Source organism: Seriola aureovittata, chromosome 9 (genome assembly GCF_021018895.1).
Source record: "Seriola aureovittata isolate HTS-2021-v1 ecotype China chromosome 9, ASM2101889v1, whole genome shotgun sequence".
Classification (NCBI taxonomy): domain Eukaryota; kingdom Metazoa; phylum Chordata; class Actinopteri; order Carangiformes; family Carangidae; genus Seriola; species Seriola aureovittata.
In genome coordinates, this window is record NC_079372.1 from 4528574 (window position 1) to 4545597 (window position 17024).

The 17024-nt window shown below is 40.4% G+C and overlaps 1 protein-coding gene across 5 annotated transcripts in view; it reads right to left on the minus strand.

Annotated features, from left to right (window-relative positions):
* The window catches only part of cpne5a (copine Va), a 74275-nt gene that overhangs the window by 14257 nt on the left and 42994 nt on the right, over positions 1–17024 (minus strand). For 3 of the 5 annotated variants that reach the window (XM_056385487.1, XM_056385485.1, XM_056385489.1), the window contains 5 exons: positions 15418–15432; positions 15054–15095; positions 14615–14690; positions 12540–12593; positions 12036–12097 (listed from right to left, as the gene is read on the minus strand). In XM_056385487.1, the coding sequence (XP_056241462.1) occupies positions 12036–12097; positions 12540–12593; positions 14615–14690; positions 15054–15095; positions 15418–15432 (249 nt within the window). The remainder of the gene's footprint in view (positions 1–12035; positions 12098–12539; positions 12594–14614; positions 14691–15053; positions 15096–15417; positions 15433–17024) is intronic. The other 2 variants (XM_056385488.1, XM_056385486.1) reach the window with 1 other exon arrangement.

Sequence of the window (17024 nt, forward strand, 5' to 3'; positions counted from 1 at the left end):
GTTCATCCTCAGACAGTAGCTGCTAAACTGCAGTGGGCTGAGCTACCCACAACATGATGCATTACCTCTTTTATCCGACTGCATTGACCGGTGTTATAGTTTTAGCATTAATAGCATAATGCTGTGTACAACTCCCAATCCTTTCATAAAGATAAAAACAGTGTAACAAGAAAACGCATACACAACTAGACACAACAAACGATAACCAGAATACAGTTTAACAATTGAAGCACCTAAATATAATAACAATGGAATGATCAGTCAGTTAATCAATGTCATAATTAATCACCTGAGACATTTATCAAACAAAAATGGAAAAAAAAGGATTAGCTGCTTTTCTGTGTTTTATATTATTGTCAGGTGAATATTTGGGTTTTCGATTGTTGGTCTGACAAAAATAATGTCAACGGATTTTCCAGTAAAGTTATCAAAACTTAACGTATGTGGTTTTTAGCCCTGTATTCTAGGAGTAGCGTTTCCACACCTCATGATTTCCGTCCTATGGTTCAATTTCAAAAGTGAGGGCGTGGAAGTCAGGGTGGTGTTTGAGGGTGTAGCATTTCTGATAGAAGATATTGCAGAATCACCTGCCATCAGTGTACTTCTCTGGTGATGGGTTTGTTAATACGTCAGTGGTGAGGTCTCCATCAGAAATGTGTATTGTATGATTATATACCATCACATATTATCTGACCAATGTCTTCTAGGAAAAACGTCAAGGTGGATATGCCTCGTTTCCGTGGGTGCTAATGCTTGGGTTGTGGTTATAATTAGGGTTGTTTTCTTCACATTGCTATCCCCATGTTCCACTCGGTGCAGTAGTTTTCCATGAGGATTCACGGGGTGAAAAGGTTCAGAAATCAGGGCTTTCTCAGTGTTGCCACTATCTATTAGAGAAAAGTACTGTGAACAAACAGGCCAGCAGAGCATGGACACAGCCGGGCCTCTGGGGATCAGTATTTGCTGTTGTCTGAGTCCTGCCGCAGGAAGAGTTACATCTCTCAGCGCGCATACAGTATGTCTGTGTTCAGTTGAGTGGCTTTGAGTTTCACTACTTGTTTTTTTTATTTATTTGTATTTTTTTTTTTTTTTTAAGTTTAACTTGTGACACGCGGTGGGGATTAGTTTAAGAGCTGAGCACACAAAATTTTTAGTGACAAAAACAAAAATCAATGTGGCTTGATGTGGACCGATGCTGGAGTATCGTCTGTTTTGCAGGTATTCTTACAAAGAACCAACAGCTGGTGGCTGGTCTGGAGATATGTTTTTTTTATCCCTGAAATCCTCCAATCTATAGTCCTTGAAAGCAGGTAATTTTTCAGTCATCTTTCATTTCTTAGACTTGTCCTTGAGCGTTATAGTGTTCTATGGACGAATTAATGCAACATCATCATTTCTTACATTTGATCAGGACTTCATAAATCTGACACCGGCCTTCAGACGGTCTCTTACACCCTGGCTCAGTACAAATCCTTCAGAACAGACGGTCCCAGTATTTCCCAGTGGGTTTCACATTGTCCCTTCATATCACCACTAACTTACTGTCTCATCTTCTCTCAGTTTTGGTCTCAGCTAAAATGACAGCTGTCTCTGTGTCACCTTGAATTATTGCAGAAGATTAAAATAGGTACGACTGTATCGGTATCATGTCAACCGTCCCCTTCCAGTCAGACAAACACCATATGGCAGGAGTCTTTGTAATGTGTAAAACATCGTGACACAGAATGCAGCTACAGTGAACACCTACAGTTGCATCAGTATGTGCTGGAAACCAGCCAACACAGACTACAGCAATGCGCAGATTGGCACAGTGTTTCTTGTTTAATGAAATTCAGGCAGATATACACAAGGGTGAAGTTTGGTTTGTGGGGTTGGGGATGGGTGGGGGTGGAGCATCCGTAATGTATGTATATATGCAAGAGTCATAGGAGTGGCCAGCCCACATGGGCTGACAACACACGTAGATTACCTCCAGAGAGGAAGCCAATACTCGGTACTACATACACATTACATCAAATATAAACCGAACAAAGTGAACATACAACTTTAACATGTACAGTGTAATTTAAACTTTCTTTGTTATATGTAAACGTGTTTTTAATTAACACTCAGTTGGCAGTTTTATGAGGGACAGCTAAAACAAATACAGTCTAATACAACAGTGCTGCTATAAACAGGTGTTTCTATTATTTTGTCCACGCCAGTTGTATCAGTGAGGGTAGACTAAATAACAGGTACACCTCTTTGTATAATGCAAATCAGTTCGACAGCACCACAGACCGCAGCCTACAAAATGATCACACAGCTGAATCAACACGTCTCCGAACTGGTTTCAGTACGAAAAACTGAACATTAAAAGCTTCATGAAGCAGGATTATTCACAGCAATAGACTGTATTAGTTTTAGCTGGGTGTGGGTGTACCTGCCAGCTGAGTGTACGTAAACTTGTACTCTACATTCATCTGCCACATCAAGCAGACTGTGACGCATTTCATCTCACCCTCTTCCCCCTCTGGGGCCGAATGGAAGAGTCCAGTTCCCACAACATAAGGCAGGATGTCAGATCTTAACTGACCTCGGGCTCCGCTCAGGTTAAGGGTGACACGTTGCTCGGGTTTGGTTTGTTTAATAATTCTTCTTCTTTTCCATGAGCAACACCGAGGCAACTTATTTCTAAATATATACTGTAAACCAAACTTGGACAATAACGTGGATGATTATCTAAGCAATCCCAATAAAAATTTAGTTTAATAAGTCTATTGTGCTGATGAACTTATTCCACGATCACATCACGTCATCCTTTGGCTTAACGTCACCTGGCTCCCATCTCATATCACCACATACTGACAGTTTAGGGGTCATTTTAAGCCACAAGATTTACACAGTTGTGTGTATGTATTGTAACCAAGGTCTTTATAAACCATAACCTTTTTCAGAACAGCTCCCAGAATCTGACAGGACACTTATTCCTGCTTCAAAAGTAAGATGATCATCTTAGTTAAAAACCTGAATGTTTTTAACTCTACCAATATGACAAAGGAACTGAACCATTATGAAACACAAACTTACTTTTGTGTCTCCCCTTTTTTCTAAAATGCATAATCCGGCTTTTATCTTTAATTGCCATTTACTCAACCATGTACAATATTTATTAAAATAAGATCCTGTTCAGAGTCTGCCAGCAGAACTACCCCATCTGCATAAATAAAGGTACCAACTGTGAGATCAGAACGGCTGACCTCTACGCCTGCTTGCCTGACCTCAAACATTAAATCATATATACATAGTGCAAATAGTGTAGGAAAGAGCACACCCCCTTGTTTCACACCAGAAGCAGTTGGAAACCGACTGCGGCTTGATAAAGAGCTTCCACAGCTTTGTAAAGTTTACCATCATTACCGTAGCTTTCAAAATCCTTCTGGAAATGTCCCCTCTCCTATATTCTCACACAAATGATTCCAGGCAGAGAAATTATATATATACAGTATATACAGTATATATATATGTATATATATATATATATATATATATATATAACCCTATATATATACATATGATCAATACAAGCTCTAATCCTATGGAACCCATTCTATTCGTCTGTCAAATGTCCCAATGATTCCAATAATGTTTGATTCTTTTATTAACACAGCAGAAATATTTATAACCACAACTAAGAAAACTTACCTCTCTATAATTCATAGGAACTCTGGGATCATTATAATTCATTTAAACAAACTGTGGGAATCATACTCTTTTCAAAACAAAAACTAAGGAGATGATACAGAACAGGGAGCAGACAAGGCAACTTCAGAAACTCATTAGATACGTTATCAATACCTGTTTGTTTTTTTTTTTAATTTTGTGCCATGAATTGCCTTCTTCCCTTTCTGTGAAACTTGTATTTCAATACTGATTACAGACCTGAATGGTGTTCTTATTGTCGACTATCCTATGGCAGGAAAAATATCATCCCAGTCACACCTGCACTTATTTGCAGTATGACTGGGATGATCCTCATCTCCACCCATATTGCTTTTAATTCTTTGTTACAATATTATACACAGAGTTGTACATAGCACTATTATTATAAGTAGTAATCTTTAAGGGAATATTAACTAGTCAATATAAAATTATGGATTCAATTATTTTACCTAAGCCAGATAACATGTAGAGAGGTCAGTCTTCCTTCTTTAGGCCCTGAGTAATGTCTGCAGGTGTTACTGTTAAGGCTGCACATAGCCTGGACCACCTTCACCAACCACGTAGGTGTGCAGCCTGTATAATGTAACCTGAGAGGCAAAACCCATTAGGCTTAACTGCATTGAGCACATGGTAATACTTGAAGGTGACTCAGATTATATAGCAACATTTTATCATTCAATCAACTCAGATCTCTCGTCTGGACTACGGCGGCTGTAGCAAGATAACCTATAATCCCCGGTGTGCTCAGATATACAGTATGTGGCAGTAAAAGTGGTCGTAAAAGAAAACTAAAAAAGATCGGGGAGGTCTAGACTGGCAAGATTTCAGAAAACTGTCACGTCAGTTTCTAGTTGCGGCGTCCCCCCCCCCGGACAAAGCTGAAAATAACTGTCTACATAACGTTACAGTGAAGCCATCCGCTTCTGCCTCCCCTTAAACTCAAACATGAGCAGGACCAACGACGGCCCAATGTCAGAATGAGACACCGAAGCAGCTCAAAAACAGTCCAGCGCACATTATCTGAAGTCATTTGATATCAACACCATCTCTTCCCTGTATTTCTGCAAATGTGAAACGCATGTAGAAAAAGCTGGTGAAAGAATCTGAGAAATATCTCCTGTTTTGAAGAATCAGTGAACGTCGAAGAAGAGGGGAAAAAAAAGAAAAGAAAATGATATGCTCCTATAAAAATACCATTCTCCTGCCTGACCACAAACCTATATGAAACAAAAAAATAAAATAAAATAAAAAATCACCTTCTCTCATTTCAGGTCAACACAACATTTTGGGATGAAACTATTAAACCTTAATAAGATCTTCACACAATAGCGACTGCACACAAGTCATCACACGGCCGATCTCACTGCAGATTTCATTTAAAAAGAAACATTTCAATATGTGATCAAAAGAATATAAATATTTCATTAGCCCCTCAGAGTCAGAGCAGTATATGGAGTTTGGACTTTAATTACCTCTGTTTGATCATATCTCTGCCCCAATTGAACGTTAATGAAAATTAATGAAAAACCAATTCACTGTGAAAGCAGTCAGGATGTGACAGGGTATCTGGAGAAGAAATTGCTATTTTTTACCCTTCGCTTCAGGAATAGTCCAACATGCATCATGCTAGTCATCATCTTTTACAGAGGGAGCAGTAAAGCAAACACACATGAAAGAAGAGGAATCATTAGAAGAAATCGAAAATATCAAATTTAGGTCACAGATCAGATTCATACAGCTTGCTGTTCAGGCTCTTGCTCATATTTCTCATCATCTCTCTGAATGGCAGTGTTGGCAGGCATTCAGGTTCAGTTTCTAGTTTTTCCTCAGTTTGATTTTATTCATTTGCATGAGTTGAAGAAAAGTCAAATCCTTCACTAGTAGAGATGCCAAATCGAAACTATGTGACCCATGGGAGTGACTGTGCGCCGCGCCAGAACCCATAAATTGCAATGTGTGGATGCGAATGCATAAAGTGTAAACAACAGTAGAATTAAATCTGAATCTGATTTCCGACTTAACTAAGATCATTCTTCAAAGATGTCAGTGTAAAATTAGGACATAAATAAAGGATTTGTTACAATAAAAAAAACACATCTTTTTGTATTAAGTATCTGTTGCAATATTTGTGACGACCTGCTCAGAGAGCAAACATCTTATTTTTCTATCTTGGTAATAGCTTGTTAAAACAGAATGCATCTTATAATTAGAGGACACATATCTAATCTTTCCCGGTTCACTCTCAGCACCCACTGCGTGTTGGATCGTCCCAATAGGGCAAATCTCCTCATTTCTAATGAGGTTTTGTGAGTTTTTCCCATCACATGTCTAAAGGTTAAGGTTGTGTGGTTTATCTTCAAAATGTGGGCGATGTGAAACCCTTTGAGACAATAACAGTTATTAAAGGTTACACAAATAAACCTGATCTAACTGGGCTAATGTTCACTGGAGAAAAGGCTCCATTTACACAGACTGATAAGACTTTAAAGTTGCCTAAAGGTTTTCCAGTTTAATGGACAAAACTGCAGCTACTTCTCCTGAGCTCTCTTCACTCACTGAGGCTGGTGTTTCATTTTCCATGGATACACTTAATCTTTCCCATTGTGGATAAGCAGCACGCTCATTGTTTCATCCCTTCACTCTAATCTTGTTTATTTTTCTCATCAGTCTGTCATGCAATCTGCTCCAAGCTGAGAATCTGTTAAAAGCAATATCTTTTTTCTTTTCCTTCTCTTACTTGATAAATTAAGTTATATATGATTGGAGCTCTCACAAAGTGAAATCATATCTTTGCAGTGGCGTCACAAATCACTTAGCCACCACAGCTGGTGCCGACATAGAGATCTGGTGGATAACAGCAGTGCACAAATAATATGAAATTAAATTCTAGGCTTGTATGTCTAAAATATACATATAAAGGTCCCAAGACAGAAGGAAAATGAAAATCTATTCTAGTGATGTTGGCATAGGTAGAGATCACAGGAGGAGGGGGAAGCCAGACAGCAGCCTAAATCTGATTTAATATTTATACTTTTAATTATATGAATCAATGATTCAGCTCATATAGATTGTCTTTAGGAAAGAAAAGCTTGAACTCATCTTAATCAAATATTTATGTATAATTTCTAGTTCATAGGACAACCAACCGGGACATAGAAATAGTCCAAAGCACAAATTTGCAAATAAGGAAAACACCTCCAACAACAAAATATCCACGATCTAGGAACCAGCAAATACAAACCACAGCTGGATGCAAACTAAGCAATCCGTCTTCAGAAGCACGTACAATGCAGATGTATATTGTTTTGGGTGCATACAGTATATGGAAATAAGAGGAAAAACAAGTCTACAATATAATATATCATGCACACCTATCAAAATGATGTGCATCAATTCAACCAAGTAGTAAAAACAAGTAGTCTTTAATATTTTGAGTAAATATATAGAAAGATGAATAACACTGAGAATCCTCCAGGACAGATTATTGGTTGGGTGTGAACCCACAAAGAAACAACAACCGAGGTCAAATTCTGTGATTCTCCGTAATGTACATTACTTTCACACATTTACAATGACTCGTTCTGCTTTGTAAACTCGACAGTTTTTTTTTGTTTGTTTGTTTTTTTAATTTGTGGACATACAATATTAAAAAGGTTCCCTGTGAACTTTTAGTAGCACTAAAGAGCATTTTTTATGAGCATGTGGCTGTTTTTGTTTGTCCCACTCACGCACTTGGGGACGTAGCTACATTCACGTGGGCGACACGATGCACAGCTCTGCCAGCGATGCGAACCAGTGAACCAGTGACGGCGGGCAGAAGAAGACTGCTAGCAAATAAACACTAATGTAAACTATGTAAGGTGTAAAATACTTTTTCTTTTTTTTTTTTTTTAAATCACATTTGTAAATGTTTAAGAGGAAGAAAATGTAATCAACACATTTGTTAGAAATCAAGGATACACACTGTGTGTTCTGGTAACACTGAATATAAACTTTTTTGTTTGTTTATTAGAAAACTCACTTGTAATGTTTGAGGTCTTTCCTGGCTATAGACTCTATTTCTATAAGGTCAACTGACATAACTGACACAAGGACACACAGTATAATAAATCCTTCATGCACACTTATGAAGTAATGCAGGCAGGAAGTGTTTTAGTGTCTCGTCAGTCACAACAACGCCATCTTGTAATAGGATATCAGGCGATCTGTGAGAAAGTGGATGAAAGTAAGAATCAGTGAATGAAAAAATAATTGCATACATGATTGAAGTCATTAGTGAATTATAATGAAGTTCATTTCCGGATCCATGAGATCCTTCACGTTTAAAAAGCAGGGTCAGTTGGTTTATGTTCAGCTCTCTGCCCTCAGAGACTCAAAAACCATCTTGTGGAGAAAATATGGAGCATCAATCAAAACAGAAAGAGAAAAGTAGCGATAGACTTGACTTACAGTACATAGAGATAGGAAAGTAATATTGAGCCTTTCTGCCCCCCACCCCCCACCCTGTCATGTTTTTGATGGTATCTTCCAGACTCTTCCTATCTCTGTGGCTCCTGATGAAGAATTTTAATAAACAAAGACTTCCATTATTGAGAGCACTTCTCATGGAAAACATCAGGGAGACAAAGACAACAGGAAGGCACAGACGCTACAGCGAGCCTTTCATGGTGATTTAAAAGCCCTCAAGAGAAAATATCACAACATCTGATGCTGGAGCGATTTTCTTTCAGGGATTTCATATTTCAAAAAAAAATCGCCCTGATCCCAGAGTGTTTTTTAAAGTAATAGTCTTTGTCATCATTCCCTCTCCCGGGCACGGCACCGAAAGAAGTGATGAGCTTTTAACATCTCTAAATGTCTGTAACAAAAAGATGAATTGCCACTCTACATAATGCTTCACTCCCCATGCTGGGTCAAAATAATTAATGGGGCAATCTCTCTCTCTCTCTCTCTCATTTCTGTCCGAAACAGTTTCATGTGAAGATTTCCACTTCGCGTTTAACATGATGGATAAAAAGCTGTGTCAACCCGTCAAACTGATGGCTTCATTAAGAGTTCAATTCAAATCTGAGTTTAAATAACTGAGGATTGTGCTTTAACAACAGACTCAGGTGTGTGCAGCCTTTAACAGTAGCTGCATATAACTTTTTTTTTTCTCCAATAATAATCACAATTAAAGCACGATGCACGTTAACACCTCCATCAGAATAAAGTCTCTCTCTCTCAGAATGAAATTTCATACATGTCCCGCACACGTTCACCCACGCCAAGATGTCCTCGGGGGAACAGCCTTCCTCAGGGGAGCGATCTATGAATGCATAACATTTACTAGTTTACTACCAAACAGAAGGTGCACCTTCTGTTCCAACACTCCAGCAGTATTAATTACAATTAGTAAAGTCAAATTTTTACTTCAGTGGAAATGCAGGTAAACCAAAAAGAGTCTACAGCGCTTGCAATAGGTCCATCTTTCTGAAGTGTGTTCTGCTGGATTTGTTGTATTATTGTGTATTTTAGAGTAAGTTTTTCCATCACCACTCTGTCAGCTACGTGTAAAGTCATCCGTCAGGAATCACAGCGAAATATGAAGAAAAGCTTTCGTGTTTTTAATCTCCGCATGGTTGCGCTAGTCTTCATGTCCTGATATTTCTTTGGACTTCCTCCTCATAAATTTTGAGTTTCTGAAGACATTTATCTGTTCCGACAAATCACCCTGTACATGAAAGCTAAATATCCAATAAATAATAAAATGATGTAGTCTTAAAACCTTTGCAGGCAATTTAGGGCTGTTTTTTTTTTTATCTTATTTTAAGGTCTCCTTTGCCACAGACGTTTAATATTCCACTGAACGTTTCTCTTCTTCTACACATCACGCAGAAATTTAAACTCAGAACACTAGTGAGAATACTATAAGCACACACCCCAGTATCAGCAAATCACCGTGCTCATCTTTAGGTTACTCAGAACTTGGATAAGTGTTTATCTGGGTGTAAGATGAGATAAGATGTCAAGATAAACAGACATAAAAACAAAACTATTTCTACCGAGTCACATTGTGTGCTTCTTTTGACCAACAAAATCTAATCAGTTCATCTTTGAGTCCAAGTGAACGTTTGTGCTAAATTTGAAGAAATTCCCTCGAGGCGTTACAGATACATAGATTTCACAAGAACGGAACGGACGGATGGATGGATGGACAAACGGAAAAACCAAAAACATAATGCCTTCAGCCACAGCTGTCATAAAAACCCAATATCTGAAATATGTGTGTAAGTGCTGAACATTTTGATTTGGACCTTCAGTGTATTAGTACCAGTTTTCTTTCTTCCTCCATTTTCATTCATTGTCTCTAGGACAAATTAGATCTGAAGCGAACAAGTACTTAAAGGTATAGATGAAAACACTGTTACTTTGTGTGTGTGTGTGTGTGTGTGTGTGTGTGTGTGTGTGTGTGTGTGTGTGTGTGTGAGCTGGGCAGAGAGACCAACAGGACAGATCTGGGACACTCAGCCATCAGCAGCAGGAAACTAAAACCAGGGCAGCCACTGATCCACTGAGAAACATTTCCATATGTGACAGGTTGTCCGGCCTTAATTAAGCTCTCAGATCTTCTCCATATTTTATCACAGTCATCCATATTCATTGACACTGTAGTTGTGGCTGCGGACAAGATCGTCTCCTTCGCGGCCACATAGCGCTCAGCACACACATGTGGAAAATTCCAGATCACTCACCCACTGTCGTCAATAACCCTGAGGCAAATGTGGACGGGTGCTTGTACTGCAATGGGCAGCAGGAGAGGTGGGAAACAGGATGAGTCACAGGAGCTGAAGTAATGCATTTAAATCTACTGTATTAAATCTCGCAGCACTGATTTTCTCCCTTATTTCCATGCATTAGTCACAGCATCAACATGTCTAAGTCTACAGGGCTCACTAACGTTCTCTGCTTCGGCAAACGAGTTAACTCCCACTATTGATTGATATTCTAACACTGCGTCTGTGAACAGTGAGACCACAGACAGAGTTCAGTGGAGTGACCTCGAGGTATTGCTGCTAGAAAAGAACTTTAGGTCAACCAAATAAGAAGTTTAATAAAAAATACAGCAATAAAACTTTTTCCCTTTATTTTTCCTTTCTTGTATAGGAAACAGCTGAGAGGCAGACAGGAACCAGGAACTCTGCAGTTAGTACTTGTGTTAGACCACCGGGCCACTGTGACGGCCCACAGCATCAAAACATGCCAGCACGAACCAAAAAAAAAAAACCGCGTCACCGTCTTTGACGATAAACACTGGAAGCGAGGAGCCATTTTATATGTGGCAATAATTTATTTTACTGTTCCTGTTGAGTCCAGTTGCAGACGACAGAACAGACGTATAAACAGGGGGGGCTTGAAACCTCTTTAGAGATAAACAGTCAACGCCGACATGGACAGGAGGGCTGCTGGTTGCTGTAGCTATTGCAGAGGTGCCAACAGGTGGCAAGCAGAATTCATGTGCTAAATTTTTTATCCGGCCCTCGTCAACAAAAGTGGCCATGTTCCTTTGTTGTAACAGTGTATGCCAGTTCCTGTTGTCTTTTGTCAGACAAGCAAAGATGTTACTTAAGGTTTTAGGGAGGTGGTTTATTTCTAACAGTGAGATGAAAACACCAATCATCACTAATAATATTCTGAAACTCTAATGCAACATGAAAACAGACGTCGTAGAGCACAGGCACAGAACAGACATGAAGAGAACCAGCAGATAGATTTACCCTCCACAGTTAGACAGAGATGGTGCAGTGACTCCCCCTCTCTAATGTACAGTAACTGTCATGTTGTTTCTGTTGTTGTAGCTTTTCTCACAGTTCACACAATGACATACTGTAGGTTGGTGTTTATACAGTTCAAACAAAACTAATGAAGGGTCCTTTCCATGTTTTAGGTCATGTAAAATAGTCCGTTTGGATCAAGACATTTGGGTCTGATATGTCTGTTTGTTTGGTTTTTTTTTTACAAAAATGACCAAGTTAAATTCTTAAAATGACATCTACTCCTCCTTCAAATCATTTTCATTTCAAAGGTTTTTACACATTGTAAACACAGATTTCAGCACAGAGAAAGTTTCCCCCTCTTCAGCAGCTGAAGGTGAAAACAGCTTTCTAATGTCAACATCTGCACTAACATCTGCACAGTGGAGCTCAAACATCCAAGTTAAGTGGCAATAAGTAAAACTAATTTTTGAGCGGCGAGGGACTTTAAGAAAATGAAGTAATTGCTGTTGCTCTGAGGAACCAGCCACAAAGGAAATACATTAATACACCACATGCTCGTACAAACAGTGGACTCACCCTCCTTTGATGTAATCCAGGAAGGTGTGCTCTGACTCCACGTTGAACGACAACAGGGACACCTGAGAGAAAAAGGTCCAAACAGATTATGTCACGCTCGATATGAAGGAGAGCAGAATCTACCAAGCTACACATTAACACTGACCTCTGAGCCAACAATCCACAAAATGACTTATCCACGCAGAGTGACTTTGACATCTGGGCAGCATATTAGTATCACAATCACTGAGAACATTAATGTGGCTGACAAGAGTCCCTTTATGCACTCCTGTGGACTCTGTGTTTCACCCCGTTTCAGGTCAAGAGAATGTTTTCCCATCTACTTAAAATTCACTGTCTGGATCAAAAGCTTTGAGACCGGGAACGGAACAAAAACATTTAACAGAGCTGAACTGCCTCATGCAATCCACTTAGAGGAAACTTCCTGATGAATACAAAAGCAAAGCAGGGTGAGGGGTGCGAGTGCAACGGGAGGTTTGCACTTATCTTAGAACTGAGTCTCACCGTCCCAGAGTTGATGTATCTCTTTTTCTTTATTTTCTTCTTGGCATTCACCACCTGGCATAAAGGCAGAATAAAAAAAGAAGGATAATGATAATATAAACTTACAGCACAATTCTTTTTATCCCCCCCTGGGGCAAGTAATAAAAACATCTTTGTCCTCCTACTCCATGTCTGTAAGGGTAATGGAGCATAGGGACTGAATCCAATAACCGCAGTGGGTGAGAATGAGATAGCATTGATCATACCTCGCAGCAAGACACAGATTATTCAGGGGGATTTTCATAAGCGCATATATTGTGCTGTACATTTTACATGCATATTACCAAGCTCTGGGGTGTGGAAAACGTGCCCTATATCTCGCCACAAACCATTTATTTGTCATAAACAAAATGGTAACCACATACAGGCTGAACTATGTAGTGTGCAAAATTCACAGGCGTGCACATAGATACACAAAAATGATAAGGAGAGCTGATTATGAGCTATTACAGCTCTCCCTGCTTTAACTTAATGTTACATGTAGAGCTCGCAGCCACAAACATGTATGGGACAGTAAGCTATCAAGGTCAGACATATCTACTGCTCATTCTGCGGGTCTGCACACAAACAGGAAACGCACCCCTGGAGGAGAGCGAGCTGTATAATAAAGGTGAAGTTATCCCAGGCTCTCCGTGGGCTCTACTCCTCCGTCCTGCCTCTGTCGTTCCTCCTCAACTCCTCCAACACATGATGATGCCTCACAGCGCCGCAGACATCGCTCAGTCACAACCGGGTTCGCATTGCGTCACACAGACATCACCTTGAATTATACCGGCCTCCGTTAGCATTAGCCTGCTGTCATCTCAGCTCACAGAGCTAATGTTTGCGGGCCTCGTGCATGTCAGGCTGAGTACACAGGAACCTGCACAGAGTCAAACACTGCGGCCTGTGACCTATTCAAATGCTTTCTATTTGTCAGCTGTGAAAAGGTGGATTCGTGTAGTTTTTGGCTAAATCCTGAGCCTGCTTCAAGGGCACTGACCTGGCAAAGAGTGTACGGAGAAACTGCTGTGTTTCATTTTCCAATGAAAATACAGAAAGGTTTGGTGAAGGGTAATGGATGCACCTTCTTCTGCCATGTCAGCAGGGCAGCTTTTCATGCCACTCACTCATTCCGTCTTCCTCACTGTCTTTCGCTCGCTCTGCCCTTACCCCCCCCCCCGTACCCACCTTCTTTTCCACCACTCTCTCTCTTCATCGGCCCTGTTCTTTCCTTAATCCACCACCATGACTAATTCAGAGGCTAATGTAACATGGCAAGTGTTTTAATGAGCAGGGACCGATAGGAGCCTCCCAGCGCCTAACAGTAATACCCTATCTCACCCTCAAAGGACCATCCAAAAAAAAAGTCCAATCAGCAGCATAGCTCTGTTGCATTCCCATTTGTATTCTCAACACAGAAGCACCTTTCCTCATCTGGTCTGCTGCACCACTTAACCTTACCGATGCTTAATGCCGGGCAGGGCGAGGGGAGACAGAGGAGGTTTGCTGTTAATCTCGAATAGCCACAACGCGACTCAAACGACCACGGCGTGGAGAGTATCCTGTCATTAAACTTTGGCTAACAAGACCTTGCAGAGCCAAAGGGCACACTGATTGGCTCTTAAATCGAAATTGTTTTTCTCAAACCTGCACCCAGAAGTTGAGCATAGGTTTGTTCCTGTGCCCTTGCAGGAATAACTTTTGTGCGAAAGGTGTTTCCACAGTTCATTCATGAGTAGTTTGCACACAGATCTGAGCAGGTACAGAGCAGCCGGTGTGCTTCACTTCACTTGAAACTCATTAACTGGCACAAAAATCTTGTATTGAACAAATAGATGTATCACACCTTCAGAGTTGGATAAAAAGGAAGTTTTTGCACTGTGACCTGAATTTTGCTTTAAAGTATAAAAGAGATCCAAGAGAAACAGCAGGAACAAGTAACAACTGTCAAAATGAAATGTGAAACCACAGCCGCTGTTTTACATGAGGGTCCTCAGCTCTGCGGGAACACTGACAGGGTGATAACAGTATAGACTCTCTTTCTCTCTACTCGCCTCGTAGACGTTTAACTGGCTCTGACCCCGACACAGCTCTTTGTAGCTGGTTGTGAATTCGCCGATGAAGTCGTGGCTGGAGGGAAAAGAGAAAACCCACATCACACACATGTTCAGCAGGTACAACGCTGAGAGGCCAGAGATAAAAGCAGCCGTAGGAATTACACCACAACCACTGATGCACAGATTGTGCTGTAAAAATCCATTTTCAATGAAAAATGAATAGCAGTTAAGTTTGAGGTATTGTGAATGTGCCGGCGGGGTTTCTATCGAGTGTTACTGAAGAAATACAAAGTAATTCACAGAGGAGCAACTGACACTGGGTAAGATGTCATCAATCAATTTATGATAATGAATAACGCGTCTGTGTGTGTGTGTGTGTGTGTGTGTGTGTGTGTGTGTGTGTGTGTGTGTGTGTGTGTGTGTGTGCGTCCACTACCTCCCGTCTCTGTCCCAGTCATACACTTCCACTTTGATCGTCCTGCGAAACACATCAAAAGAGAGAGAAAAAAATATTCAGGAGCCACCAGCTAAATGTCCTTGAGGGAAATTTCACAGTGAGCATTCCTGACATGACGCAGCACAAAACAAGCTAATAAAGCTCATTAATTGTGAGTGAAGGTTGAATTAATCAATCCAAGAGAGCCTGCCGTGTTTTGCATGCAAAAGATGCAAACATCTGCCTGAAGATCTAGTAGGAGAATGACTGAGAATGGTCAGCTGTGAAAATACATTAGCTCATGACAAATCTTTAATGAAACATTTATCTGAGTCTGAGACCGGTACACATTTACAAAGCTTACCTGGTTTCTGTCAGTCTTGCATCCCAAAAAAAAAAAAAAAAAAAAGCAAAGGAAGTCAGATTGGTAACCTGGCATTAAGGATTTGAATGACTTGTTAACCAGTGAGATTATGTTTCTCACCGTGGAGAGAGAGCAGGTAGACAGAGTTGCCAAAAGTCTGGGTAAAGCATTTTCTCTGCACATGCCAAAGATAGAAAACTAACCTCTTGGGAGGGAGCATATTTTTGCAAGTTCCTGAAATATGCTGCAAGGCGAGAAAGCAAATAAGTAAGCCTGGGAGAATTCACTGAGAATGAGGAAAGTGCTTCCCCCTCTTCTACTCGATCTGATGGAAAGATCAGTGGCTTGCCAACCCCCCACCCCACCCGACAGATGCTGTCAATCCAGGAGGATGCGTGGCGATGGAGGGCTGCCCTGTTATCCTGACCTGAACTCATTCTGTCTGCATTTAACATATTTCCCCACCTAACAGACATCAGGATTCACGTAGAGCGATGAGAGAGGGATGAGGTAAGATTTGTGCTGTGAATCTGTGCTAAAAGCAGCTGGGCTTTCCCTCTAAATACTGAACCAACATGTAATACATCCAGATATTCAAGGTTCAGAGTCAGAGTGAGACAACGTCTTCTACTCTTGACTGACAGACACACAAAAAAACTGACGTGTTTTGACACAGCATGACAGATGATTCCCAAGTGATGTGTCACTCACCATCAATTCTCTCTAATGTCATTTTCTTCCAACTAATGATCAGGGTCACACGCAGCAGCACTACAGAGAATTAGTCCCCGGATCAGTTTCATTTCTCTTCCTGCACCCACTGCATGTTGGAGTGGAAATTGCCGAGATTTCACTTTCCGATCGCTATTGGAGCCTGATCATTAAAAGATATTTGACTGATTCACCTGAGGCCGGGAGACGTGACCGAGGAGAGGGACTTAACGTGATTATTCCTGACTTAGAATAACATGTAACACATGGAGGAAATATGAAGTGCACAGGAGCATCGGCCATCCTGGGACCTCTGCCCTACTCTGTTCCTCCGGCTCCCGTCAGTCATCTCAGATCTGGATCTTCATCCTCCAGGAGATTCATCCTCCCCTCTTGTCTCTTCTAACTGTGTGTGAATGGCGTCCTTGAACTCTTCACAGATTAATATCCTTCATATTTGTTGGCACTCTATCTAAACGGAGGGGCTACGAATAGAGGGCATTGTATGATGTACAGATTGCACAGCCCTTTGAGGCATGTTTATGATTTTGGACTATAAAAATCCAACTGACATCACATGAAAACATTTAAAAGAAGACAAGGAAAATAAACAGGAGCTGAATCTGGGAAATCTGCATTAAGGGTTGAATCAAAACCAGGGCAGTTGTAATTATCACAGCATCATTGTATTTTTAATAAAAATTTTGATTTCATAAGCCACTAAAATTTGATTGGCTGAGAAATAGTGAATCAAAAGGATCCAAATCGCAGCGGCTCTGCTCAGTAGATGTTGGAAATAAAAAATGTCCAAAAAAAAAAAAACAATCAGCAAACTGAAGATATTTTAAATGAGAAGTCGGGGAGACCCTTAATAGCTGTAGATTTCTCTTGCCATC